At 38.4% G+C, this 27932-nt stretch overlaps 1 protein-coding gene across 1 annotated transcript; it reads left to right on the top strand.

The window, feature by feature from the left end:
- The first annotated feature begins 9840 nt into the window (after positions 1 to 9840).
- Positions 9841 to 27496, top strand: LOC149821824 (CLIP-associated protein-like). The gene is made up of 21 exons (XM_089979977.1): positions 9841 to 10337; positions 10625 to 10780; positions 10917 to 10979; positions 11815 to 11883; positions 12159 to 12333; positions 12799 to 12960; positions 14534 to 14631; positions 16698 to 16772; positions 16944 to 17012; positions 17092 to 17177; positions 17268 to 17385; positions 19623 to 19721; positions 19825 to 20185; positions 20356 to 22175; positions 22274 to 22375; positions 23331 to 23435; positions 23514 to 23588; positions 23665 to 23733; positions 23842 to 23910; positions 25741 to 25842; positions 27084 to 27496. The coding sequence occupies exons 1-21, from the start codon at positions 10005 to 10007 to the stop codon at positions 27243 to 27245; spliced, it is 4368 nt and encodes a 1455-aa protein (XP_089836103.1). The 5' UTR covers positions 9841 to 10004; the 3' UTR covers positions 27246 to 27496.
- Positions 27497 to 27932: the final 436 nt, after the last annotated feature.

Below are 27932 nucleotides of genomic sequence, written 5' to 3'. Positions count from 1 at the left end.
TCATGGATATCCCTACATTGCAATGACAGGTACTTAGCAGTTTCAATTAGAAAACAATTACATGGGTACAAATTAAGAAATAAGTTCATTGTCGACACAATGAATTAATCTTAAATCCAAACAATGAGGGTAGGATGCTTGAGAAGTTTTAGACATTGACACTATCAACGGAAAACCTTATGGCAAAAAACACAATATGCTTTATTATCTAAATGCAACTAAACAGTATCTGACAAGAAATCTAAATGGAAAAGAAATGTCAATAAAACCATCCAAACCTAAAAGTAAGAATAAAAGTCACTGTATATTGAATGAGGGGGGCCTTAATCCCCCCAGTTTGGCAATAAAAAAAACGTACCATAATCAAGCTAGGTATGAAGAAAGAGCAAACTCCACTAAACTAATCAGGTGCAGACAGAAAAGATCATACACAAGGCCTAGTTCACATGTAAATGAGTGAAAATGTGATTCATTCTCTCATCTGAATCTCATGAAACGTTACCAAACATGACCTTAGTGTACATCTAAAAATTTGATGCTTCCCAACTCTTGGGACAGCCATATATATTATGGAGTTTGATACCTTATATATATATATATATATATATATATATATATATATATATATATATATATATATATATATATATATATAGAGAGAGAGAGAGAGAGAGAGAGAGAGAGAGAGAGAGAGAGAGAATTTTGAAAAACTATCTCCAGAGGGTAGTATTGGAGGAGATTTAAACCGCCAACACCAAACCAAATCCATAGTCAATGTGAGGCTTTTTACCCTGTAACTGAACATCTAAACCATGGTTAGTAAAGTAGCACTTTTGAAGCGGGAAGCACCATTCTTGAGGGGAAGCATAGAGGAAACTTGTTTCCCATTTGTGAGAAGTGTTCTTCCCACTAGCTTCTCAAATCAATTTTCTCTAGCATCCTTTTTAATTTCCCATTCATTTCATCTTCACACCTCACTAGCTTCCCCTTTATTTCTTTTTTGTTTTTTTTAGTGGTTCTCATGTTTTTGTTTTTGTTGGTTTTCACTTGTTTCTTTCATGTTTTCTTTTTCCCTTCCCACAAGCTGCTAATACCGATCTCACTTCATGCTTTATACTACTTTTTAACACTTGCTTTCTGGCTTTCACTTCACACATGCATGGCCTCTTAACTATATTCCAAACCATAGCAAAGCATTATGAAAAAACAAAAAGGCTTGAGTAGTACAATCGAGTGTTTCACCCAGTGTGTCATGTCAATGCTTGGCAATGATCAGATCTTTGCCTTAGATATGATCCTGGGTCTATGTCATGGGTTTATCTGTCGGTACCAAAGGGGGCACCGCATAGTTGGTAGGAGCGTGCACGTCTCCTTGTGGTGGGACGTTGCAGGTTCAAAGCTCAGTGGTACATTGAATGATAACTGGTGGAGTCTGCCTCACCCCCAGCTTGTCTTTCAAAAAAAAATATTATATGTGGGTGTAAGTTGGAATCTCTGCAAATGTGATCAATAAATCATAGAAAATATGTCTTTTCAGTACTCGTCTTTTAGTTTCAAAAAAAGAACTTTGCCATAAAGATTGTCGAAGACACATATGGGATCATTAGCTCACAACATTCTTGATTCTCAATGAAGGCATCAATCCCAGCCTTTCTACCCTCTCAAGAGATGCAAAAATGGGTCATGACTGACAGACTCTGATCCATTATGCACAGTGTAAGATATCATGTGTTTGATCTTGGATCTGCAACCGACTTTCAGTTTATGCATGATTGTTTCAATTTGTTTCTTGGCCTTTCTTTCATTCTGACTTACTATCCAAGCATAGTCACAGATATGAGCAATAATTTGAAAACATCATGATGTTATCGCCATGTATAAGATTATAATATTTTTTAAGCCATCGGTTATTTTCAGTTATTTTGGTATATTATATGATATTTACACCATTTTCACAATCTTTAAATTCATTTTTTACACCATCTTAAATTTTTCTTTAAATATATGTGCTGGTGTTTCCCAAGTTTTTCATTAAAAAATGATTAATTTGTTGCGAGATTTTCCCAGTAAAGAAATTCCCTATACCAAGATTTTGACAGTTTCTAGAACCTTGCCTTTTATTTTTAATAATTGGGAGTAAAATCCCCTCACTGGTCAAGTTCACTAACTTAAAACCCCAGGTCCCCTTGCCCATCAAACTTAACTTACGTTTTCCATCACAAAGATGTTGCGTGTGCACCCCCGAACACGTACTGTAGCTACAGTGCATGTTCTTGGTCTCTACTTAGTGCCACGCGACACTCAGTGGGAACCCCAAAACACGCACTGTAGCTACAATGCATGTTCCTGGGGGAAACATATAACCTGCCGGCTTTCCCATCCATGGGATTTAAACTCGTGATTGTGCCTAAGGGGTGTTGCCCAGTGGGGTGGGGTCTTGGCTAATTGACATAAGGTCAATGTTCAATTCTCATGAGCGTCTCTCCTCTACGCAAGCTGATGCTGAGCATAGGCATTGAGGGCAGAGGTCCTAACCTTGCAGTTTTATGTGCCGGGTGCATTTTTTTCAAATTATAAATTTAAAAAAAAGTTCATGATGTCCCATCAATTTATTGCGATTTTAACCCTCTTGGTTTTTCTGATCCTTGCTTGTTCTCTAATGTATTTATGCACGAGTGCGACACACGTGCCAACTTATTGAATGTCTACTTTGACACAGACTAACTAGTAGCTCTTCTCTCTCTCTCTCGAATCTCGTCATTGGAGCTAATGGAAAAACCTAAAAAGTTTGTAATGGCATGGAATTCTCAATCGACTTCGCTCACATTTTTCCCTCTTTGTCTTCTTGTGCCGTGAGGTCACCCTCACCCATGCCATTTATCCGTATAGACCCACCCCCACGAAGGCTTTGAGTTGCTTGCACCTTTTCTAAACAACCGAAACAGGTTTTCACAAGACTAGGATGACAGTGGACCACGGGAAAATGGGTCTTGCCATGCCTTGCCCCGTGGTATTTTTACCGAGGAAGGAGGACATGAAACAGAGAATTGACAGGGGATGAAAGTTAAAATCAAAACTTGTGCGGGGATGGAGGTGGGGATGAACTTATTCTTGTCCTTGCCCCCACCCCTAATCCATGTTAAAGAAATTATTATTATACTCTTATATATATAACCTAACATAAAACCCTTTCTCGAATCTCTCTTCACTCCTTCCTCTAACAAGTTGCATGAGCTCTCATTTTTCGCCTCTCCTTCCTCTAACAACGAAAGGCAACAACGATAGTAGCAGAAGGACCAAAAAAATAGGGTCTCGCCTCGTCTCACCCCGTTTGGATCAGAAATGAAATGAAATGAAGGGCAAAATTTTGAAATTGGCAGGGGGTGGAGACCTTGTCATCCACCCCCGCCTCAATCCACTGTCATCCCTACACAAGACCTTTAATTAGAGGGGTGCATGACTTGCTGGATGCGCTTGGGTACTACAACACAACTATTTCAGACAGCATAAACGAAGTCCCATGCAACATGTTCAATGCGTCATCATGGGATGCACCAATCACACCCATACCACTGGGGTGCGATTGGTGAGAAAAAGAAAAATACCGCCACTTGTTTTACCCAAGAGGTGTTTGTAAGGTATATCAAACACTGCCCTAAGGCCGGAAAATGAGATGAACTGCTTATGTCTTGACTTGTCTTAGATTGGTAAAAGAGCTTCATAAAACTCATGAAATAGGCTTGGCAAGTTCAAAACCGACAAGGAGTGTTTAGCTAGGCTTGGTTTGTATTAACTCGTCAATTAGTAATAAATATATTTTACATATGTTATTAATTGGCTCAAAATTATACCTATTTTGAACATAAGTTGTTGGCAAAATATCTTCTTCTTTGCTTAGGTTTTCTATAATGTATTTTGGAGAAAAAAAACCCTACTTTATGAAACTTTTTAGTCTCACATTGATCTTTAGAAATTTTTGAGTTTAAAATGTGGAGAGTTGGCTTAGAGGGCAAGGGCCCTCAAAAGGTTTGGATATTGGGCTTGTCAAATAAACTTTAAATAATAAACTTGAACTTGGTTTGACTTTGATCATTTTTTTTATCACTTGTTTTGGATAATTTTGTACCTATAAAATAAGCTTTTATTTTAAAAAACGGTTTGGTAGTTAACCAAGGCAGTCAAAGATCATTTGCAACTTTACTGAAAAGTGACACTTATAACAGCCCATTAAAGGTTGATCGTTTGGGCTTTTATGGGTGGGTGCGTGTTACACATTTGATTTGAACCAGTCTAATCTCGATCATGGTTTGACTTTGACCAATCTTTTTATCACTTATTTTAGATAATTTTGTACTTTATAAAATCTTTAAAAAAAACTTTTATTTTTAATATCGGTTTGGTGGTTGACCAAGCACGTTGAGGCTAGCCGTTAAGGCTGGGTGTTGCTTTTCAAGACATTAGTTGCATCAGCTGCCCGTAACCCATTAAAGGGTGACTGATTGGGCTTTTATGGCTGGCTGCAGGTTACACATTTGGCTCATACTTCAAAACCATGCATAAGACTTTCATCTCACACAACTCCTAAGTGATAAAAGAAAGAATTCTCTTCTTTTTGTTTTTATTACCTTCTACGTGTATTGTGAGACAGAATTCATTCTATTTCTAAAAATAATTACTAATCCTGAACTTTTCGAGGAATCCTTCATCATTGGTTGTGAATGATTGACTTTCTCAATCTTTTTTACCTTGGTTTCGTAGGAACAACTCAGAAAGATTGAGAAATACAATCATATGATTTGATTCGTTCTCAGTAGCCATGAGATGATCATAATGAGCTAAATGTGTAACAAGCAGCCACTCATAAAAGCCCAAACAGTCACCCTTTATCAGGTTACGGGCAGCAGATGCAACTAACATCTTGAAAAACGGCATTTAGCCTTAACGGTTGGTCTCAACGTGCTTGGACAACGACCAAACCGATTTTGAAAATAAAAAGTTTTTTTTAAAGATTTTATAAGGTACAAAATTATCCAAAATGAGTGATAAAAAGATTGGTCAAAGTCAAACCATGATCGAGATTGGGTTAGGCCAAATTAAGCGTGTAACATGCACCCGACTGCTAGAGGTCATTTACAAGGCGAGTTTACTTCTTTCTATGCTTTCTCTTCTATCTCTCTCTCTCTTTGCCTTCTTGCAAATTTGTTAGGGTAACTGTGTTGTGGTGGCTAGCCTACTTAGTGCAAGGGTTGGCTAGTATTTCAAGAGAGATATAGACTAGAAGCGAGGGTGTGTTCAACCCAATTGCGCTAGAGCTCAACTTGTTAGAGCAACTGTCGCTTTTAATAAAGTGTCATTGTTGCTTGCCTCCGAGCTTTTGTTCCATCTATTACTCTAAAAAAATCTCTGAATTTAGAGTCCAAATCCTATTCTTCATCGTTTTGAAACAATGCATTTAATTTGTAAAATAAGTTTATTTAGAGTTTGAACTCTATTTGTTTTAATATTGAAAGATACATACTTTTTTAAAATGAGTCGGCTCAAGCTTGACTTGTTTAACTTGGGCTCGTCCTAGGCTTAAACAAACTGATCTTAAACACCCTCTCTTTTGAGTGAGGGTCAAATCAAGGCGTTGAGCCCATGTATAGGGGTGTCAATGGTCAGGATTGCCCGGACCTGACCCATACCAAACCCTATAGGGTCAGGGTTTGGTGATAAATAAGAAGGCCTGATTAGAATCTAGGGCAGACTCAAAGGGTCCGATTGATATATGGAGCCTGGGTATGGTTTGTAAAATTTCATAACAGACCCGGACTCGATGCAAGTTTTGACTAAGATCCACAAATTTTCAATGTTCAAAGAATAAAACAATTTATTTTACCATGTATGGTGGATCTGGTTCAGGTGATCCTTATAAGATCTGGGTTTGGTTTCTCCTATGATAGGTCTGATTGGACCTGGGTTCGAATCCAGTACCAGTATCTCAAATCAGATATGGGTTTGGTCTCACCTGGGTCTGAACCAAGGCCTACCCATTGACACCCTTAAGCCCATGTCTTGATCTGCATGTCTATGGATCTCTTTAGAAATACATGGCATTTGTTCTGGATCTATTCCTGATGGCAAGACACAGTCTCAAACTATCTCAAACCATACTTCTTTTGTTTACTCCTTGCATCCGAAACAGGTCAGCTTCAGACTCAGATCCACATAGGAAACGCCAAACCAGTTTCAGAGACTGACTGCAAGTTGGATCTGCCAGTCTCATTGGGGCAAACTTTGATAGGTTTGCCAACTAAAATCCAAATCTAGAACTGAATATGAATCCAATTAAAATCCCATCCTTTTATATGTAGGGGTGTCAACGGGTCAGGTTTGGTTTGGACCCAGGTGGAACCAGACTTGGATCCGGTTTTTGGGTATGATATCGGGTCTGGATCTTGGTCTAATATGGTCCACTATAAGAAAAAACATACCCGGACCCTATAAGAACTACATGAACCAGACCCGGTAAGTCCATATCTTTTATCATTTTTACATTAAAAATTTGTGGGTCTTAATCGAAACTCGGGTCCTGTGGGGGTCGGGGTATAAAATTTCACAAACTATACTCGAGTCCATGTATTAATCGGACGCAGGTCTTAATCAGGTCTTATTATTTATCACCATACCCGGACCCTATAATGTTTGGTTCGGGTCCTGGTAAACCCAACCAGTTGACACCCTTGTTTACATTGTAAGCTAGCATCTGAATCCAACAAGGGTAAATTAGCTAATCAGATCTCGGTTCAATAAGTCATTTTTTCATCTGAAACCTGATGTTATTAAGTAAAATTTACTAAGTCAAATTTGGTGATGGCCAGATCCAACCCGTTAATGTACCTAAGTCTCCATCCCACCCTCAACTCGACCCATGACTCCGATTTGTTTGCACTTGTACGGATACCCATAGGGTAGGGTTCATTAAATAAACTAGCTTATCCTCTTAGTTAATTACTTCCCATTTACGTATCAAATAATATGAAAAAAAATAAAAATAGGTGACTTACATGGTGGGGAATGAAAAACTACCCACTAGAAAACCTATCAAACCTACCCCCAAGAAACATTTAATTGAATTTTCAGTATTTTTTTTTTTTGAAATTCTGACCTTACAGATGTGTTCAACATGATTGATTTACTAAAAAATAACAGTTGAATCATGCATTTTTTGATGAAAAAAATGGTATTTGAAGCCTCCAAATTTTATGAAAAATATATAAAAACTTATCCATGCATTCTAATCAAATGCTCCAAGAACTAATTCCTATAAAAACAAGTGCATAGATCACATGTGAAAGGTCAGAATTTCAAATAAAATACCAAAAATCCTATAAAATGTTTCTTAATGGGTAGATTTGATAGGTTTTCTAGTGGGTAGGTTTTCATTTCCCTTACATAGGCTTATATTAGTTTAGCCACCTCAATTTTAAATATTTGAGGAGAAAGTTTAATTTCTTTAAAAATTGTTCAATTGGTTGTTGGGATTGTTTTTTATGTTTTGTTGTTGTTACAGAATTGTGATGTTGCCCTTTAAAATCATTTATTTTGCCCTTAATTGAGCCTCTCTCTCTCTCTCTCTCAAACTAATGAACATTTGCCTTTGGGTATTTTGTGAGGTATTCAATAATTTAAAATGAATTAAATATAATAATAAAAACATTTTAAAAAGTTGGCTAGAATCAGTGAACATAAAGCTATTTTGGTGACTATTCAAATAATTTAAAAAATGGTTTAAATTCGATTGTAAGTACAAACGACTTGGAAATCTTTTTTTTTTTTCGGCAGTTACAAATGCATCACTTTTTTTTCAATTAAAAAACATGGGTTTTCATTGAAAAAAAGTGATTCAATAATCAATTAACACTAATTTGATTATGCTGAATACATCTACATGATTTAACTTGTATAGTGAGATTTTCATTAGACTTTAGATACGATCAACCATAGCAAATATATATATATATATATATTTAAAAATTAAATGCCAATGGGGGTGGTTGTGACTTGTGAGTGTGTTGATATGAAATCACAGGATCAAACCCTGCTGGTGCATGAGTGTGTCCCTATCTTCCAAAAGTAGGTCATGTAAGGAGGGATGGTATAGAAGCTTTTCTGGCTTTGGTGAGGGTTTTTTGTCGTAAAAAAAAAGGGAAAAAAAGTTTATCTTAAATATTTGAAACTTCAGTGGGTTAAAAGTAAAATCTTCTAGGCCTATTTGTAAATCACGCAATAAACCTATCACATGCATTTTTTATATTCCCAATTGACACCCCTAAGTTTCCTGGGATTCGAAACCGGGTTGACTGCTTTGCACAGATGGTCTCTTCAACCCTCATCTGATAGCAAAATTTTCATTCTATCATGGTAGATATCAAATTTAGGGGTGTCAAGTTTACCCGGACCCAACCCGAATCAAACCCTACAGGATCGGGTATGATAAATAAGAAGACTCAGGTCCAGAGCCGAAGGTCCAATTAATAAATGGACCGGAGTATAGTTTGTGAATTTTTATACCAGAATTGGACCCTACCCGAGTTCCCATTAAGACCCGCAATTTTTTAACGTAAAAATGATAAAAAAATATGGTTTTACCATGTATGATCCCTGTTTCGGATCATATTAGAATGTTATGATGAATCTATTTCTTCGCCTCTTTACCAGTAAATAAGAATTCTCTCGGGTTTAGTTCATGTAGTTCTTATCGGGTTTGGGTATGGTTTTTCTTATAGTGAACTTGATTAGATGTGAGTTTGGACCCGATACCATACTTGAAAATCTGGTTCAAGTTTAATTCTACTTGAGTTCGAGCCAAACGTGACCCGTTGACACTCGTAATCAAATTGCCCTAACGCCAAAGTAAAACCACAAGTCCGGCTATATGGGAAAGTATTTGGTACCCTCATCCTCTCATCGAAACTTATAGTGGGGGATTGTTTTGAATAGTATATATGCATTGAGCATGGTTAAAATAGTGAGAATCAACTCTTAGACTATATTTTTTTGACGTAAAAATATGATTTATAAATGTTAATTTATTTTAACATTGTATAGTTTTTTAATTTCTTGCAAAATTTTGCACACGTTGGAATAACATGATTTGAGAAGTATATCACGTATAAATTGAGAGAGAGAGTTGAAGAAGAAATCAAAATATTAAAAATATTATGTTTTTTTTTATAGAGGAAGAGAGTTAAAAAAACATCAAAATATTAAAAATATTGTGGTTTTTTACTAAGGGCTCCTTAGCCCTGTCCCTTCAAAATTTTGCTTTTCATCCCTGTTTCATTTAGGTACGGGTTTTGATTTTCACCTTCATCTTTGGTTCATTCTTCATTTCATGTTCTCCGTTCCTGTCCCAAGTGGAACAGGTTTGAACGGATCCCTGGTTTTCTTTAATTCACTGCCTTCTTTACGTTACTGGGTTGGGTTAGACTAGTAAAAAAAGAAGAAGAAAAAATCACAAACTTAAGGTTAGAAAATAAATAAATAAATATATATATATATAATATTTAAATACTATTTATAAAATATTAAAAGTATATTAATAATTTTAATAACAAGGAATAAGGACGGGACAGAAAAAAGAGTAAGTCCACCCCGCCTCCGTTCCCACACGGTTTTGATTTTCGGATCTATTTTCAGTTTCATATCCTCCATACCCGCCTCAAATAAGACGGGTTCGGACGGACGCCTTTTTTCCCCTCGTCCACTGCCCCTCCTTAGTCTGCAGAAAGAACCACCAACCAAACGCCCTCGCCTTAAATATAAATATATATGTATTTATTTATTTTAATCCCTCTCTAGTTCAGATCTGCTTCACTCTCCCTTCCCCTACCTCTGCAATCCGCCCTCCTTTTATTTTTTTTTTAAATTATTTGTTATTTTTTTTCGGCCGGGAGTTTGCCGGAGGGGGATCGGAGAGGAATAGGAGGAAACCGTAGCCCCGGGGGGGAGGGGCTGTGGAGATGGAGGAGGCGATGGAGATGGCGCAGTCGAAGGACACGAAGGAGCGGATGGCCGGGGTGGAGCGGCTCCACGGCTACCTCGAGGACTGCCGGAGGAGCCTCTCCTCCGGCGAGGTCACCTCCCTCGTCGACTGCTGCCTCGATCTGCTCAGGGATGGCAACTTCAGGGTAAGCCAGGGCGCCCTCCAGTCCCTCGCCTCCGCCGCCGTCCTCGCCGGAGATCACCTCAAGCTCCACCTCAACGCCCTCGTTCCCGCCGTCGTCGAGCGCCTCGGCGACGCCAAGCAGCCCGTCCGCGACGCCGCCCGCCGCCTCCTCCTCACGCTCATGGAGGTAACGCCACACTCACCCTTCTCCTCTCTCTCTCTCTCTCTCTCTCTCTGCAAGTGCTTATCTTCGATGCGCGTAGCGGTTAGGGTTAGGGTTTCTTGAGGATTGGATTGTCGCCGACTTGTGCTTCTTCTTATAATTGTCGTTGCTTTTTGTTTTGATGATTGGTATGTATCATATAGCTACATCTTCATAGAGATGATGGTTTAGAATTTCTTAATTGTGGATCATGTTTCTGCACCCTGCATCTCTTTTTCAAAAGTTAAGTTAAGAGCTGGATACGTTTTTAGGTGTCTTCGCCAACGATAATTGTTGAAAGAGCTGGCAGTTACGCTTGGACACACAAGAGCTGGAGAGTACGTGAAGAGTTTTCCCGTACGGTTTCTTCAGCAATTGGACTGTTTGCTTCCACTGAGCTCACCCTTCAGCGCGTCCTACTTCCTCCGGTATATTAATATTGAGGTGTTTGATAAACTTTTTTCTTTTTTCTGTTTTACTTTCCTGGGCCAATAAAAGAAAAGGTGAGGAGAAAGACAGTAAGGGATATTTTTACTTGAATATTTTTCTATTGGTCTATTACAGGTGTTGCAACTTCTAAATGACTCAAATAATAGTGTAAGAGAAGCTGCTACATTGTGCATCGAGGTCAGTGATCTATTTTGATCTGAGCTGTCATGGTCAGTTGCTCTGTAATTGTTTGTCAATCTGGAATATCAGGTTTTTACTTCTTTTCTTTCATGTTTTCCCTAGACTTGAGCTAATGTTATACGTCTTTCCTGTATGTCATCAAACGTATCTGCATATCTTAGTCTTTAATTGCCTATCGATGTCTTTACCTATTTCAAAAATAGAATTTCTATGCATCCCTGGAAATGGCTTATGAACTTGGGGCAAGAAAATTCATATTGGAACTGGTGAGTTAAAAAAAAAAAGATTATGCCTCTGAATGAGGAGATGCCTCTGGCAAACTTGTCTGTTGCTAGTCTGAGGTATTGAATGTTTAGTAGTTTATGGCCTGGATTTGTATTTGAAAATATTTTCTTCTCATGTGTGTGGATTTCAAATTTTCAATAACTAATCACGTTCTTTCCGTACTAAAATAAGTCAAAGAAAATGAAAAAGTTTGTGTATTACTTAAAACAAAATGAAAAAATGATGAGAAAACTAACAGGAAACTAAGCTAAAGCGCCACAAAGGCACAAAGCCACCAGTTTGCATGGACAAAGTGCAGTTGCTTATATCCAAAGATGACTTGCCTTCCTAGTTAAAATTTAAGGTTTGCAGCCTAGAGTATGGAGTCTGTTCACATTTCATGGGCACTAGTGAAATTGATTGGGGCATATTTTCATGGAAATACTTTAGAGTTCACCTTTTTAATTATGCTGGTTTAACCAAATTACTCAGGGAAGAATCACTGTTTTCTGTCTGAAGTTGATGTCTCTCTTTTTCTTTATTTCTTTCTTTTTTTCTTAAACCCCAGGAGATGTATACTCAAGCTGGATCTCAATTTCATGATGAATTGCAGCGGCATCATCTTACCCCATCTATGGTAAAACTCTAGCGGCTAAGCTTCCGTTAAATTTATTGCAATTCATGAACTTATATCTGTATTCAGATGTCAAGTGTGTTAGATGGATTAGTAGAGATGTGCTGTCTTTAGGCTCTTAATTGCTGAGGAGTTTGGGGTATCAAATTTGAACCCCACCTAGGTCTTCGTGATGAATTATTACTGGATATTTCTATCCAATAAATTTGGAAGTTATATGTTATTGGGAACTTGTTTTTCTTTCATTTGCTTACAAGATATTGCAATTTATGCTACAGGTTAAGGAGATCAATGCTAGACTTGAGAAGGTTGAACCCAAGGTTCGTCCTTCAGATGGACTTACCACCCATTTTGGTGCACTTGAAATGAAGCCTGCAACTGTGCCTTCGTTCAACCAGAAGAAAGGCAGTCCAAAAGTGAAGAGTTCAGCACGTGAAATTTCTCTTTTTGGTGGTTAGTCATGTTATTTTTGTTCATGATGTCGTTCTGTTCCATGATTGATAGCATTTGAACTTTTTGAAATGTAATGTTGCTTTTATATTTTCCACCATTCATCATCATCTGTGGCAAAGCTTTCTGGTTGTGCTTTAGCATAGCACATGTCCTATCTATTGGTAGTGCTATGAAGACTTACTATAAATATTATGGTAGACTACTTGTTGCAGTAGAGTGCTTGTGAAATGATGAACCTTTATCTCATCTTTAAATATACTGAAATGCATTTCTTCTTGGCTTGAAAATGAAAAGAAAAAGTAACGAAAGTGCATTTTGCAGTTTCCATTTGAATGAAAATTTCATATTCTAATTTTTGTGGTTGCATTATTCATGCGTAATCTGTTTGACATTGTGTGGGGACAATTGCAACTTGACATTTACGTAAGCTGAAGCTAAATTGATGACTTTTTTTTATTTATACAGGCGAAAATGATATTACAGAGAAGCCTGTTGAACCAGTTAAAGTTTTCTCTGAGAAAGAGTTGATTAGAGAATTTGAGAAGATTGGTGCTACACTTGTGCCAGAACAAGATTGGCCAGTTAGGATCGCTGCAATGCAAAGACTTGAGGGCCTTGTTTTTGGAGGTTTGCATCTTGTTTTTTCTCAGAGTCACAATTGCATGAATGCTCATGCATTTTTTTCCATCTCCTACTGTTATTATTGTTGTTACCTGTTGTTTGTTGCTGCAACAACAGGAACAATTGTGAAATTTTAGAGGGATACCATTTGGAAATTTTAAGTCTTGATTTTTTTCTCAAATACAGAAAAAAGACTGGATAAGGGTCATGATATTTTGTTTCATGGCTTATGTTTTTCTCTGTTATATTTTTCTTGGGGGGAGAAGAGGCAGGGGGGGGGGGTGTTGTTGGGGGTGGGCGGTCTGGGGATGTTTTCTTGTTTAGTTAGTTTTAAGACTTTAGAATTGATAAGGAGATGAAAAGAGAAGAGTGAGAAAGTATATATTTATTTTTTGGACCAAACCGAGAACTGGTGAAAGGTTCAACAAACTGAATTTGTGTTTATACTTTCCATACCTTCACTATCTCTTTTACAATTACATTGGATCAATGCCACGAGAGTTTTTCCTTTATCCATTAGCTAGGCCTTTGCGATTCTTTTGTTCTTAAAAGTGCTTTCTTATCTCTTTGGCTTCATCAGAAGGTATCACCTCACATCTCATAGCATAATTGCTGTAACAACTCCTGAAAAAATATATAAATGATCTCTCCTTTGGATTTCTTGTACCCCCTCCCACCAGGGGGAAAACAAGATATAATAACTCTTTCAAATCCTATGCTCTTACTTTCTTTAGAGTGTTGTTGGTCATTGAGGGTGTGGGCTTTGGGGGGGGGGAGGGGGTATGGGAGACAGGGATTTGAGGGTCTTGTTTGCAGATATGGTTAACACTAAAAAATATTCCTTCACTTGTATGTGGAAGAAATAAAAAAATCCCTTTCCTTGTCTCTTGAACTTGTAAATCTAGGGTTCTAGCTCCCTTGAAGTTGTTAAAAAATGTGTTTTTACTAGCTTTTACTATTTTTTAGCGCACATTTCTTTCTGTTTTCTAGCACTTATCGTTTTTGTAACTGATTTTGGGTGAACTGGCTTTAGTTTTTAGGACATTGGAAACCTTAGAAATGGAAGCATTAGTTTCTTGTTTTGGATATGCAAATAGCACTCCCTTTGTATGGGGAAAATTGGCCAAAATAGTTGGAAAAACCAAACCAAATAATCAAAAGCTACTTTTCTCTAGCAAGAATAGAAAGTTATAGGATTTTACAGTGAGGGTTTATGTTATGGTACTGATCAATGCTCATATATCAGGATTTAGGCCAAATTTGAGATGCACCAACCTTTTGTTAATCTATCCTTGATTTAAATGATGTTCATAAAGGGGTTTAATGTACACATGCGTAACACCTTTTGGCTTAATGGTGAGATGTTTGCTTCCCTCAAATTGGAGACTTCAACCTTCTGCCTGAACTTGGAGGTTTCAGACTCTCAAATTCATCTATCTTTATGTTATTTTGTTGCATTTTGTGATAAATTAGCTGTTTGGATTGGAATGACATCTGATCTCTTCTACTAGCATACATACCTGCAAGTTTGTCAAAACTAGATCTAGTTCTCAATTTTTTCACCTCACTCTCCCACCAGGCGCTGCAGACTATGCCTCATTCCCAACTCTGTTGAAGCAGCTTGTTGGTCCTCTGAGTGTTCAGCTATCTGATCGGCGTTCTAGCATTGTGAAACAGGTTTAATAATGCCTTTCTTGATATATCTTTTTGAGGAACAGTTATATATGACTGTATTCAAATGGTTGTTGTAACTTAGTGTATAAATTCTAGTTTATAAGTCAGAAGGATGCTTCAATTTAGGAACATATCTTGTTCCCCTATTTATTACTCTTAATGAGCAATTACTCAAAAACAGCGTGCCCAGTATCCTTTTGGATGTGTGACGTAGGTTTTACTGGCTAAAAAGTCATGCAGAGTAACCTATTGTTGTTGCTAACGGTTATTGAGTTGCTAAAAATATTCTCCAGCTTTCCTTTGTGTTATTTGTGTCTGTAATGGGTGGTACATGTGTCAGTCATGGCGTACTTGATTCTTTGACACATGTAAGGTATATCCCTTTGTCCTGATGATCGTCAATTATCGGTCTCTCCCTTGCTGGTGGCCTTTGGTTGCTCAGTCACTTAAGGCATTTTTTGTATTTCTTATTTTCTCTATCATTGTTGATTTTATTCTTTTGCTTTCTAGAAACTTGGACCTTGTGTGTCACGAGTGTCAGAATACTTGAGTGCAAATTTACGTCCAGCAATTCCTTGGTTTTCAAATCATAACCACAGACGAGACACTTAGGGTGAATTTGAATGCCTTGGATCTAAGCTGGCATGAGGCTGGCTGATGTGGCGTGGGCCCCATGCCAGAGATCTGAGGCATTGAGATGCTGGATCTGAAATCCTTTTATTTCAGGGATCTAAAATAAAGGGAGAAGGAGAGAGATCCTCAGATGATCTCTAGACTAGAGATCCGACGATCTATAATCCAGTCAGACCCTCAAGATCTGAGGGATTCAAATGCACCCTTATTGTTAGTAACAAGTTGTATGATTTCTTTCTTTCCTGTGCTTCACTTCTTCATTTTTTGTTTCTTTTCTGAATGACACCCTTCCTTCTACCCGTCTTTATCTTCACATTTGTTTTCTTTGTGTCTCACTGGTCCTGGTTACAGGTTTCCAGTTTCTTTGTCATTGTCCTTTGCTCTGGTTCTCTCATTGATAAATGGATTTTTCTCTTTTCTACAAGATATGCATGCAGGTTATGAATTTAATTCCAGCATAGGCTTTTTGTTGTATTCTGTGCTTTCTTTTTAAACTATTTTAGAGATGAAATTATGAACCATTTTTTGCTCATCCTAAGCCCTAAGCAACATCTTACAACTTAACTAAGTTAAAACCATGCTTTTCAACCCATATTATACCTATCTGATTGTAAGCCCATAGCAGACAGAAAATTCGAATATTTTTGGTGACCAACTCACTACAAAGTGGAAACCTTTTCAAAGACCCTAAGTTTTTTGTCATCTCTGTAGCCTCATCTTATTGCTTAACAAGTACACTCTAACATTAGCTAGGCCATCCTACTAGACCTACATCAATATGCAACAACAAAAAACACTATATACTAAAAATATCAGTTTTGATTTTTTATACAGCAAGAACATTTTTGGCATCTAACATAAAAAAAGAAATTGCTTCCTTGCAAAGTCATCATGATCTTGTACCTCTCGCCATGATATCATCATAGCACATACAGCCTTGCAGCTGGATGGTTGTAGGGCTTCTGAGTATGTGTCAAATGTTTTCTGGAAGTGCGATGTTTAATACTGATGCAGCATTTGTGAACACTACTAAATGTCTGACATTTACTGGCATGCCAAGTCTATGCAGTTACTACTAAAGAGTGGTGTTCAATATATATATGCTTCCGAATGAGTTCTGGCTTCTTATTACCCATGTCATAATCCTATAGCAAGAAACCGGAAACAAGTTTTTTGACACCTTTAACACCTAAGATGAACATGTCTTGTATTATTAGGGTCATCATTCTAGTGGTTTCATGCAAAGTGAGATGTTTGTAGGATAGGCTGTAGTAGGATGCCTCTCTCCTCTCTCTCTCTCTTCTTTATCCTCAGAGTGCTTCTCTATATAAGTAGTTTATTAAGAAAGCTTTCCTGTTCAGGCATTGAGTTTTGCTTTATACTGTGACCTTGCTTGTGGCAAATATTTCACTGGCTAACTATAGTTTTTTCCTCAGGCATGCCATTTGTTAAGCTTCTTGTCAAAAGAGCTTTTGGGAGATTTTGAGGCATGTGCAGAGATGTTTATTCCGGTAGACCCCTGGATTCTTCTTTCATTTTTTAGTAATTAATTTATTTTGGGTCCTGTTTTCCTTGGAAACTTCTGGTATGTGCTTCCTGAGCAGCTTTTGATAACAACTGATTGGGCTGCCTCTTTCTATGCTGTCATTTGATTTTCCACCTTCATATCTGATCTCCTGCAGGTTCTTTTCAAGTTGGTTGTGATAACAGTGCTTGTTATAGCAGAATCTGCGGATAATTGCATAAAAACGGTAGGAAGGAATAGTGTTATCCTGGTGTTATTCATATTGTCTTTTAATGCCTTCTTAAAAAAAATTTGTGGCTTTACAGATGTTGCGCAATTGTAAAGTTGCTCGTGTGCTTCCTCGTATTGCAGATTGTGCAAAGAATGACCGAAGTGCAGTTCTTCGTGCTAGGTATGCTTCTTTCTCTTCTTTACAAGTGTACATTATGGTTCCAATTTTATTTTTGTAGCTGACTTTTTTTTAACCTTTTTTGTGTTTTAGGTGTTGTGAATATGCACTGTTGATTCTTGAATACTGGGCTGATGCACCTGAAATACAGAGATCAGCTGATCTTTATGAGGATGTTATCAAATGCTGTGTAGCTGATGCCATGAGTGAGGTACATCATTGATTTATGCTCTCAGTAGATTTTAACTGGAAAATTTAGTAAATTAAATTGTCTAGTCGGTAGAATACAAATAAAATCCTTAAAAAATGATTCAAATTTCATGAATATCTATTGGGAGATGGAAGGTGCTGTGGGTGATGAAAAGTATAATCTTTCTGATTGAGTGAAACCTTAAATAACAAAATGAAGTAGTGTAATTGTGGATTAAAGAAAAAAATAGAAGGGCATGTTTGCAAAGCCTGTGATTTTGGATTTTTCACAAGTTTCTTGTGATTCTGATTCACATTTCAGATCTTTCACTGGGTGTTGCAAACATGTGAAAATGCAAACCGTGAAAGTGATTTCCTCCATTTTTGAAGCCTTGTAACCTGCCAAAGTTGGTCACAGGCCTGACCCTGTGAACAGCTTTCACAGGGCATCAGATGCTCAACTGAGAATCTCAAAAAGCTTTGACAAGACTCACTTTTATAACTGTCGGGTGTATTGGTTAGGCCTTCATAAATGGCCCAACCATGCAATCATCCCTCACTTGCAAGACGCGTTCTTCCTCACCCTCAAGAAGCCTACGTCACTGTGCTCTTCTAGCTTTGGATCTCAGCTGACTGGAATCGATGGAAACCTTCAGCCCACACCTTCATCCCTCACCTGCAAGATACGTTCTTCCTCTCCCTCAAGAAGCCTACGTCACTGTGCTCTTCTAGCTTTGGATCTCGGCTGACTGGAATCCATGGAAACCCTCAGCTCATTGGAAACGTAGGTGGGTACAACACTTTTTTTTTGTATGGAGCTCGTTGGAATGTGGTTTCCAACGAGCTCACCTTCTGCACTGCAGCAGAAAGGGGCTCGCCGGTGATTTCATCTCTTTTCCTCTCATCAGAGGGGCACACTAGTGAGCCCACATATTCATCAGTCAAGAGGGGCTTGTTGGCGAGCCCCTCTGTTCTGCACTTGATAGGGGCTTGCTGGCGAGCCCCCCATATTTTCCTCTCATCAGAGGGGTTCGCTAGTGAGCTCCCTTATTCATCAGTCAAGAGGGGCTCGCCGGTGAGTCCCCGGTGTTTTCTTCTTATCAGAGTGGCTCTCTGGTGAGCCGCCCCTGTTCATCAGTCGGGAGGGGCTCATCAGTGAACCCCTCTGTTCTGCACTCAGGAGGGGCTCTCTGGCGAGCCTCACTTTTTCCCCCTCATCAAAGCGGTGGGCCCCTCTATCTGCACTTTTGAGGGGCTCATTGGCAAGCCACATTTTTTCCCTCATTAGAGGGGCTTGCTGGTTTGCCCCTCTTGGATCCAAAGTATATGAATGTGTATATCTGAATTTGATCCAGTCAAGGCTTGAGAAAGTTTTTGCTTACCCCACCTTTCACTAACACAAGAACATGAATCACATGTGAGAATATGAATTACAACCCAAATCACAACACACAAACATGAGAATGTGAATCACAGAAAACACTTTCTCAGGGACAAGACTTTTAACAGCTAAATAGCCTGTGACCAGAACAAACATGCTGAAATTGATCTAAAGAATGGAACTTCTAGATCAAGTCAGCCGAAGGTAGAATCATAAGTCTAAATCCCACTTGTTCTTATTATATAAAAGTTCAATTGGAAAAGATCTTAATCAAAAGAAGGTCCACAATAATATTGAAATGTCTCCATTATGTGCTGTGCAAGTGCCTGCTGTGACCATAGGAAACTTCACCTATGTTCTTGTAATCGTTTAAGTGCAAGGCTGGTACATCTTTAAAAGCCCTATATCGTTGATTCTTGTATATAATACAATAATGAGGTTGCAATTCTTGGTCATATTTAGCATTTATGTTGCTAGTTAGACTTTTTTGCTAACTGTTCTGCTGCTTGTTCCCTGGCGATCAATTTCATCCATACGTGCTGAATTTTAGCACAGAATTCACACTGACAGTTCTATCAACACTGATTTTTTAACCAACACACAAACTTGCACATGCAGACATACAAGCACAACTATGTTTATGTGCATGCACTTACACATGGAGTTGTCCGTTTTCAATTTTCTTTGCCTATTGTGCTCTGAATCAAGTCTCCTGGAGGATCTTTTTTTTTAATATGGAGATACAAATAATGCCTCTTGTAGTATGACTTCAGCAATGAAATTTTTGTAATTTCAGTGGGTTTGGTATATGTGTTCTGTTTGAATGACTGGGGAAGACCCTTTATCTGATGTTTTCCTGTCTTCTTGTGACTGTACAGGTGCGATCCACGGCAAGAACATGCTATCGTATGTTCACCAAGACATGGCCTGAGCGTTCCCGGCGCTTGTTTTTGAGTTTTGATCCTGTGATTCAGAGAGTGAGCTTGTTACTAGTTTTAATACGTTTTAAGTGGTTTCCTCCTCTGAGTTCTGGGATTGTAAAGCTGTTGCCTGATGGTTGAACTCATGCACATTGCACAGTTAATCAATGAAGAAGATGGAGGCATCCATCGAAGATATGCATCACCCTCCCTTCGTGACCGGGGTGCACAGCAACCACGTGGCCCACCACAAACATCGGCCCAATCAAGTATACCTGGTTTTGGAACTTCATCGATTGTTGCAATGGACCGGAGCACAGGTTTGGCTTCAGGGACATCGCTCTTCTCTGGAAGTCAGCTTTTATCACAAACAAAGGCAGTTGGAAGAGGTACAGAAAGGAGTCTTGAAAGTGTTCTGCAGGCTAGCAAGCAGCAAGTAACGGCTATTGAAAGTATGTTGAAGGATTTGGATATGTCGGAGAAGCAGACCTTAAGAACACACTCAGCTAGCCTTGGTCCAGGTATTCAAGGAAACACCAAACAAAATAGTGAATACAAGCATCATCTCTCTCTCTCTCTCTCCCTTACAAAGAGGGATCTTAACTATTCATATTGCTAAAATTACTGAAAGTCATCATACAGAATGGCTATATGAACGGCTAAACCATCTTTTTTCTTGTCCCTAGTGCAGGAGTGGATCCTCCATCAGCTCGTGATCCTCCATTTCCATTGGCTGTTCCTGCATCTAATCGCATGTCAGCACAGAGTTCCGCACTGTCCAGCTCAACTGCTGCCAATATCACTAAAGGTAGTCTTCGAAATGGTGGACCCATGTTACCAGAACTTGCGATGCCTCAGGTTTCAGCTTCTAAAGATGCTAGTAAATTGTTGTATACAAGTAATATGGTTACAGATCCATTGTCAACCCTGTCTCTCACTCACACGGCCAAAAGGGTTCCTATGTCCTCTGAACGATCACATGAGGGCATTGAAGATATTGCTGATATTAAATCAACCAGGAGGTTTCCGTATATGCAATCTGATAGGCAGTACCTGGATACACCTTATAAAGATCCAGCTTACAAAGACCTCCAGAATAATTATATCCCGAATTTCCAGAGACCACTTTTGAGAAAGCATACTCCTGGAAGGGTCTCTTTAAGTGGTAGAAATAGTTTTGAGGAAAGTCATCTTCAAATTGGAGAAATGTCTAGCTACTCAGATGGTCCTATGTCATTGAATGAAGCTCTAACTGAGGGACTGAGTCCTAGTTCCAATTGGTCAGTAAGGGTTTCTGCTTTTAATTTTATCCACAGTTTAGTACAGCAAGGTCCTAAAGGAATGCAAGAAGTTACCCAGAATTTTGAGAAAATTATGAAGCTATTTTTTCAGCACTTAGATGACCCACATCATAAAGTAGCTCAAGCAGCTTTTACAACACTGACCGAGATGATTCCAGCTTTCAGAAAACCTTTTGAAAGTTATCTTGAGAGGATCTTGCCTCATGTTTTCTCACGGTTAATAGATCCAAAGGAGCTTGTTAGGCAGTCTTGTTCAACAACCTTGGAAATAGTGGGTAACACATATGGTATAGATTCATTGCTTCCTGGTTTTCTTCGTTCACTGGATGAGCAGCGGTCACCAAAAGCCAAAATTGCCGTAATTGAATTTGCTATTAATTCCTTCAATGCACATGCAACAAATCCTGATGGTTCTAGTGGTGGTGGATTATTAAAATTGTGGCTTGGTAAGTTGGCACCTCTGGTTAATGACAAGAACTCGAAGCTTAAAGAGACAGCTATAGCTGGTATTATATCAGTTTATACCCATTTTGATTCTGCTGCTGTCTTAAATTTTATTGTTGGCTTATCTGTGGAGGAACAAAATGCAATGAGGAGAGCACTCAAGCAGTACACTCCTCGGATAGAGGTAGATCTTATGAACTTTCTACAAAGTAAGAAAGAGCGTTCACGGTCAAAATCATTCTATGACCAGTCAGATGTTGTTGGAACATCTTCTGAGGAAGGTTATGCGGGAACAAAGAAAAGTCATTTCTTTGGAAGGTACTCTGCTGGTTCTATTGATAGTGATGGAGGGAGGAAATGGAGTTCCATGCATGAATCCATGTTGATGGGATCTTCTATTGGTCATGCATCTTCTGATGAGCTGCAAGAGAACTACCGGAATTATGAACTGGGTTCGAAGTCTGAATTGCATCTTAACACCTCCAATAACGTTTCAAAAACTGTCGCTACTATAGAAAACAAGGGTTCCTGGAGTGACCCATTGAATCCTGATAGAGCAGGTCGTGATACAGAGATTGAGAATTCTGTTGTAACTCCTCGTTTAGAAGTTCATGGACTCCTGAACTCAGAACGTCAAGGGGCACAAAGGACAGGACTTAAGGGCGAAGGACATACTGGTACAGAGGTAAATCAGGATGAATCTGTGGTACGTTGGAACACCTCTTTGTTGGGCTCTGGTCGTAGCATTCCTCAACTTCTTCACCAGGTATTTTCTTGAATTTGTTTATTATTTATGGCATAACTTTTCTGAAGTGTTTCATGAATCAAAATTCATATCTGAAACAATTATGGAATTGTATGCAGATATGTAATGGGAATGATGAAAATTCAACTAAAAGAAAAAGGGAAGCACTTCAGAAGTTGGCTCATGTTTCCATGGAAAGGGATCCTTCCATATGGACCAAGGTTTGACTGATACAGTAACTTTTGTGTGATGTGCCATTGTCAAATAATTACTTGATATAGCTTTTGAAATGGAATCTATAGGCAGTTAAAATATCATTCAATGAGTTTTCTTTTTGGTTGCCAATCATTTTTATCTCGTGGAGAGCATTACAATGTAGCTATTTTAAGTAATTGTTAAGAAAGTAACAGTCTTATGTACTGTGAGATCGGCTCTGATAATGTTCTGTTTGCTGCTCTTTCCTGGGTAGTAACAGGCCCTTCTATCTGGAAAGAAGTGACAAAAAAGCCTTAAAATTGTAGGATTGAGCAAACGTGGTGCCTGTGGTGACCATGTTTCAATGTGGGCACTGGCTGGAAAAGTGCTGTGAGTAACTCTTAAAAGGACATCGAATCTGATCAGCCAGAAAGCAACTGTGTGCCCTTGTATGTGTACCATGAATGTGGAACTTTGGAAAATATGGCAGTCCCATTTGTAACACTGATTTTTAAGAATTTCAGTTCTTGTTCTATTTTCTGACTTAAGGTTGTCAAATGTTACAGTATCTTTTTTAATTTAAGAAATTTTGTGAATAAAATTGCACACTTTCTGTGTTTTTCTTTTCCATGTTTATGACATCTTTCAAAATAACGACCATGCAAATTGCCCATCTCTTGAATAACCTGAAAACAAGAGATTTTCTATTTATTTGGTTCTCCACAATACTGTTACAATCCAAGTCAGTTCTTGTCTGACCATGAATGGCCCACATCGATCTTGTTGGACACTGACCAGGAAAGAGTGACAAAAGACTGAATATTTAGGTTCAGTCTTGGTGTGTTCTATTGTTATGAAATTAATTTCCTCATTGTACTTTGCATAATGATGTGAGAGCGATGACAAATGATTCATGATTCTATTAGTTTGACATGGCTGGAATTCTTTACAATATTTCTGACATCCCTGATGTCTCTGCAGTATTTTAACCAAATTCTAACAGCAGTACTTGAGGTGATTGATGATTCTGATCCTTCCATCAGGGAGCTTGCACTTTCTCTGATTCTTGAAATGCTTAACTACCAGGTTGGTGTTTAGCATCTGTACTGATGTTCTATTGGCCATTTCAAAGATGTCTACCAACTTCTGTGTGATTGCTTTCAGAAAGATTTGATGGAGGATTCTGTTGAAATTGTCATTGAAAAATTGCTTAATGCCTCCAGGGATTCAGTTGCCAAGGTATTATTATTTCAAAAATTTGTTATTTTTGAACCTTTTATTTTTGCTTGTAATACAATGTTCCTTTTACATTCAGGTTTCAAATGAGGCTGACCGCTGTTTGTCAATTGTATTATCTCAGTATGATCCATACAGATGTCTTTCTGTAAGTGCATCTTGAGTGTGTTTCAATTACAGAGACTAAGAAAGAATTGTTGTAACAATAGGTGTGATTCTTGTGCGTAACTAATTTACATTTTTTATGCTTTTGCAGGTTATAGTACCATTGTTGGTTAGTGAAGATGAGAAGATGCTTGTCGCTTGCATTAATTGTTTGACAAAGGTATCTTCTTATGCCTCCTACTTCATATTCCACCTGGCTTCTTGCTATGTTGCTGTCCCTGCTTCTTATCTGGTATATGTTGCATCTTGTTGCGAAGTGTAACTTCTATGGTTGTCAATGACCATTTTAGACCTTTTCTCTTTGAAGTGCTTCTTGTTATGGGCATCAGTTGTTTGGATAGCATACTTCTGATCATTGGAAGGTCCAGCACAAGTTTCCAAGTATTGGAACTGAATAAAAATATTGAGTATACAGAAATGGAAACTTGTAGATCTTTTGGCAGACCTGTGATGCAGGCCTTGTTTTCCTGGAGGCCATTGTTAATTAGTTTGCAGGACAGAAATTTATTGATTGAGAAGGAAATAAATTTTGAAAGATTTTGGCTTAATCACAAACAAGGTAGGTAAAACATCATCTGGAAATGTCAAATAAGATGGATACTTCTCAGTTAAATCTGGCTGCATGTCATGGTATCTTTTGTCAGAAAATGTGATTTTTAGCAAAGGCCTTTTGCCTAAGGCTTCTGATTGCTGCCTTCCCATGGAATACTATCCCACTTCAGACCACTTACCATTGATAAATTGCATCATAGGGGTCATCATCTTGCAAAACGTTATTCATTATGATCACATTGCCCTTTTCTATGACTTTATGGTATAGCATGACCAGAAGAAATGGAATTCTCTCTAGGATCTCGAGTTATAGATGCCTTTTACTAGTTAGACTGATTTGAGGGAAGGAGTGGCTTTCAGGTTGGTTTAATGGTTATTTACACATTTGCTTGCACTTTTCTTGTGTGCATTTACACATCTGAAAATGAGACCATGATTCCAATTCAGAAGGTTGCCCACGTGAAATTGATTCACACAGATATGTGTAAATGAATCAAATCTGTGTGAAGTGGAATCATTTACACATTGCAAACTTTTGCATGTTGCAAAAAAAAATGTGAAAATGACCGTGTGAATCTAACTCACAATTGTGAGAGTCCAATTCACATCTGGGGCCAAGCAAAAGTGCCCGTAGTACTTCTTGCCAAAGTGTGTAGGGGTTAATTCTTCTTGATTGGTTTATATAGAAAAAGGTTGGACTTTTACATTGTTGTCGTCACCTCTTCTTCCTTTCCTCTTTTCCTTCCCCCTTTTCTTCTTTGCTCTTGCATTACTTTGGAGTTTGGACCTTGTTGCACCTCCTTTTTGAATTGCAGTAATTATTTCCTTTTGACTTAAAAAATTGGTTTTGGGTGGGGTTTCTGTATCCTGAAACTCATGTAATCACTTATGGAATTCATCTCATTTCTATCATGCATAGTTTCATGCTCTCTTGAAGGTTCAGAAAACATCACTTGTACATTCTTGGTGGGCTTTAGTATCATCGCTTTACCACAATTTGGAGAGGAATTTGGTGCAGGAAAGGCCTGCCTGCTGAGTTACTTGTCCCAACTCTGAGGCAGTTCAACACTAATATTTACTAACTTTTTTCTGACCATGCGTTTAGGCTGGTTTGTGGTCATTAGAGAGCTCAGACAGTGGAGCCTTTCAGTGTGATCATTGACCTAGCTAGATCAGATGCACAAAATGTCTTCTTTATATGAAGATGCATTGTTTGAGAAAAGCATTCGTTTCTTGGCACTTCCTACTTGTTTGACATTACTTCAAACTGATTAGCATTGTATGATAATATTATCATGTGAATTGTGTTGTACATACACATTGTCTATATAGGGCTGGATCAGTTCTATTCTATAATCTTTTATTGCTAACTGAATTATTTTGATACGATTATTGGTCTTCCATATGCCCATCTGTGAAATGATCCTTTGTCATTCAGCTTGTTGGACGGCTTTCACAAGAGGAGTTAATGTCTCAGTTACCTTCATTCTTGCCTGCTCTTTTTTATGCTTTCGGGAATCAGAGTGCAGATGTTCGTAAGGTGAGCCTTTATGATGCCTGTTCACTATGGACTTTCCTGTTTATGTGAATGATGATTATTTAAATGAAGGTTTTGCAAAGCACCAACACAAATTTACAAATTTAAAAAAGACACTGATTTCAAAGATGTATGCAGTGTGCATTTGTTGCGCTTTGATTTATTTTCAATCCTTCATTTGAGTCTGTCTCTAGTTACCTTAGTTTTGATAACATGATCCAAAAGCAAGAAAATGAAAATGATGTTTCTTAGGCAGTGGCCATTACCTAACTTGATGGAGGAGCGGATTTGGTTTGAACTCTATCTGGGTCTTGAGCAGGGTTACCAGAAACGCTATAGGACTCGAGGAACCGCGCTTCCCCGAAACGCGGGGAAGTGATCCTTTTAAATGGGAAGCCTGCCCATTATGGGGTTCCCTTCTCACCCGCTTCCCCGATCACTTCCTACTCGCTTCCCTATATCATGAAGTGAATTTTTGTTTTTCGGGGGTCTTGGAGCCTTTTACAATTTTTTTTGCCCAATATCGGGAAAACTCGATTCCTATTCGCTTTTTGCTCGAATCCTAGGTCGCTTTCCTCTTCATTTTCGGTTTGCTTCCCTTCTCACTTCCGAGACGATTCCCGGTTCGCTTCTAAGTCATCCCGTGCTTCTCGCTTCCTAAAATTTTTGAAGTGCCTTACTTCCCGCTTTTGCTTCCCTAATCATTTCCCGCTCCCGCTTTCTTCACTGGCAACTCTAGTCTTGAGAGACTCTGCCTTTCTAATACTCATCCGATCGGTCATAATTGTGCAAATTCTTTTAGGGAGATATTCCGAGCAATGCTTTTGTTCTATAACTAAAATACCTATGAAGTGCTTATTGCTGAAGTTACTGTCTTTTTTTTTTAAAGAAAAGCTGGGGTTAGGCAGACCCCTACCAGTTATACAACTATACCATTGGGTTTTGAACCTGCAACGTCCCAACACAAGGTGGCATGCACTAGCTGCTCCTACCAGACAAGCGGAGCCCTCGGTGGTGTAGCTGAACTTACTGTCACATTGATAGGTTCACCTTGTTTTCTACATCACGAGCTATCACTTTCATCTTGAAATATATATTGCGAAAATCTCTTACTCTTGAACAGCCAAAAGACAGTCAGTCTGTCTTTGGCTCTTCTTTCACTTTCCTGAAGTGTTATTTGCTTGCATGTGTGTGGCTTGGTGGCAGTTGATCCATTGCACATTTCTTCCTGTTGGTTTTTGCAGACTGTTGTTTTTTGTTTGGTTGATATCTATATCGTGCTTGGAGAAGCCTTCTTGCCGTACCTTGGAGGGCTTAGCAGCACCCAGCTCCGGTTGGTGACGATTTACGCCAATCGCATTTCACAGGCGAGGTCGGGAGCTGTGATCCATGCGAACCAGGGGTGAGTGACAGGTTGGTTGAGCGGGTTCATCATTGTACTCTGGGACTGTGAAGTGGTGGCTGTTGTTGGTTGTGTATTTGTATAGTCATTGTTCATTTTCATGCGAAAGCAGGTGTTAGGTTTTGTGTGGTGGTTTTGGTTTTGATTTGGGTGGGTGACGAGGGTGGCCCTTGGAGGAATTATTGTGAATGTGAAATTGTACCTATAGCGAGATGGTTTTCTTGAGTGTGAATAATTATTTAAGTTGATTCTAGCTACATCATTTTCTTTCCATCATGGGGAAGAGATTGGAGATCTTTTTATTCCTTTCCCATCCGATTAGAAACGAAAAACCCTACTGTTATGGCCAAATCATTGGACGTGCTATCATAGTCATCAATATCAGCAACCTATTGAAAATATTGTGATTTATTCAGGCTGATAAAATTATGACAACATTGAGGCAATAAAATTATTGTTTATTTTTTAGATAATGGGTTTATTCTTATATTATCATGAATTACCACTTTTAAATTTAATTGTGTTTGAGATATTTTTAGAATTTAAAAAATCATGTAAAATTTGATATGTTTTAGAGGTTTTCTAATAAACAAAAATTTTAGTTTATAACAAGATTTGTGATATTCAGTATCAATCTGATGTAAACAAAGGGTGGGGGAGAGCCCAATGTACCCTGCGGAAGGGATTAACA

Source organism: Nuphar pumila, chromosome 11 (assembly GCF_984573655.1).
Source record: "Nuphar pumila chromosome 11, dmNupPumi1.hap1.1, whole genome shotgun sequence".
NCBI classification, from domain to species: Eukaryota; Viridiplantae; Streptophyta; class Magnoliopsida; order Nymphaeales; family Nymphaeaceae; genus Nuphar; species Nuphar pumila.
This window is presented reverse-complemented; position numbering and strand designations above follow the sequence as displayed.

Excerpts from the sequence above, each read along its gene's own strand:
- LOC149821824 (XM_089979977.1), top strand. The coding sequence starts at position 10,005 with ATGGAGGAGGCGATGGAGATGGCGCAGTCGAAGGACACGAAGGAGCGG. Across the intron at positions 10,980-11,814 it reads CTGCTACATTGTGCATCGAG|GAGATGTATACTCAAGCTGG; the intron begins GTCAGTGATCTA and ends CTTAAACCCCAG. Across the intron at positions 22,176-22,273 it reads TTCCTCAACTTCTTCACCAG|ATATGTAATGGGAATGATGA; the intron begins GTATTTTCTTGA and ends AATTGTATGCAG.